Raw genomic sequence first — 1,451 nt, 5'->3', positions numbered from 1 at the left:
CGGGTCCGACAGCGACGGCGCCGACGGCGACGGCGGCGACGGCGGCGACGGCGACGGCGGCGACGGCGGCGACGGCGGCGGCGGCGACGGCGGCGGCGGCGACGGCGGCGACGGCGGCGGTGGCGGTGGCACGGGCGACGGCGGCGTGACCTTTAGGGTGCTCGAGACGACCGCCGGGCCACCGGCGCCGGTGCCAGTGCCCGGGTGGCAGGAGCTGCTCGCCTCGCCGGACGCCGACAGCCTGCTCAACGCCCTCTCCGGCTATGCCTTGACCGAGCCGCAGCAGGCGGGCTCGCCGCTGGCCGTCGGCCTCCCCAACCTGGAGAAGCTCGCCTCGCGCGACATGCAAAGCTCGAAGAGGTTCCTCGATGCCGCCGGCCTGCGCGAGGCTGCCCGCGAGGCCGGCCTGTCCAACCCCGAGATCAAGGTCTGGGTCTGGCTCATCATTTACGCCGCGCCGATTCCCGACCCGCCGCCGCGGCCGGAGCGGGCGCAGCTCCTTGGCGACGTGCGCCGCGCCGTCCTCGCGCTCGTCGTGGCCCTCCGCGCCGGGGCGGTCGCGCCACCGGCCGACGCGAATGGCGACCGGCCCGTGCCTCGCACGCTCCTGACGGTCGTCGCCTGGGCCATGCGGGCGGCGCGCGAGCGAGTGGTCGCCGCCGCCGCTACCGCCGCCGCCGCGGCGGAGGTGATCGAGTCGCACCGCGGCGCGAGCCCCTTCCGTCGCCCTCCCTACTGAGAGCCGCTCTCGCGTCGCGGCCGTAGGAGCCGCCGCCCAGCGCGCCGCCCTCGCCGCCTGCCTGCGAGGCGGACGCCGGCGCTCGGCGACAAGGCGCCGCGGAGGAGACGACCCGAGCCTAGAGAGAGGGCGCCCCCGCACGGACGATCTCGGTCTAGCCCGCCAAGGCTCGCCCAACAACGGCGAGCCTTCGATCCGGCCGCCCGGAGCTCCCAGGATGAGCGGCCAGGGGGCGGCGCACTCCCCCTCTCACCTCCCTTCCATCCCCCCGGTTGGCGGTGCGGGTCCCGCGCCCCCGCACCCCACAAGTCCGAGAGGGCGACTCGAACGAGACGTTCACGGGAGGAGGGGGGGTCTCTCTCAATGGCCGGTCCAACTCCTCCGACGCGCAGTAGGCACCGACGCGCCGGCGGCGGGCGCCTTCCCTTCTCTCTCCACCCTCGCCGCCGCGGCCCTCCGCGCGAGGCTCGCCTACGTTCAGTATATGCACAGAGAGCACGGACCAGGTAGCAGCACAGCGGCGGTCGCCCCGCATGGAGGGGCACACGGCCGCCGCTGTGCTGCCCAGCGCGCGGGTGGAGTGGGCGGTGGCGACGCGCGGCACGCAGGAGTGCAGACTCGTGCGGCGCGGGCCAGACGCCGACGGCTTCGAATGTGCACGAGCCGGCGCCGCAGGCTCTGTAATCTCGGCCACTCTCGGCCAAATCTCGCT

General features: G+C 75.5%; 1 protein-coding gene across 1 annotated transcript; it reads left to right on the top strand.

The window, feature by feature from the left end:
- Window positions 1-166: 166 nt before the first annotated feature.
- Window positions 167-861, top strand: EMIHUDRAFT_256056 (hypothetical protein; the record flags this gene model as incomplete). The annotated part of the gene is made up of 2 exons (XM_005769355.1): window positions 167-649; window positions 766-861. Coding segments are annotated over 2 exons (579 nt in total), but the record flags the coding sequence as incomplete, so codon positions are not given.
- Window positions 862-1,451: the final 590 nt, after the last annotated feature.

This window comes from Emiliania huxleyi, assembly GCF_000372725.1.
Source record: "Emiliania huxleyi CCMP1516 unplaced genomic scaffold EMIHUscaffold_4262, whole genome shotgun sequence".
NCBI lineage: Eukaryota > Haptophyta > Isochrysidales > Noelaerhabdaceae > Emiliania > Emiliania huxleyi.
Note: the sequence above shows the minus strand (reverse complement) of the source record. Positions and strands in the feature narration are given on the sequence as shown.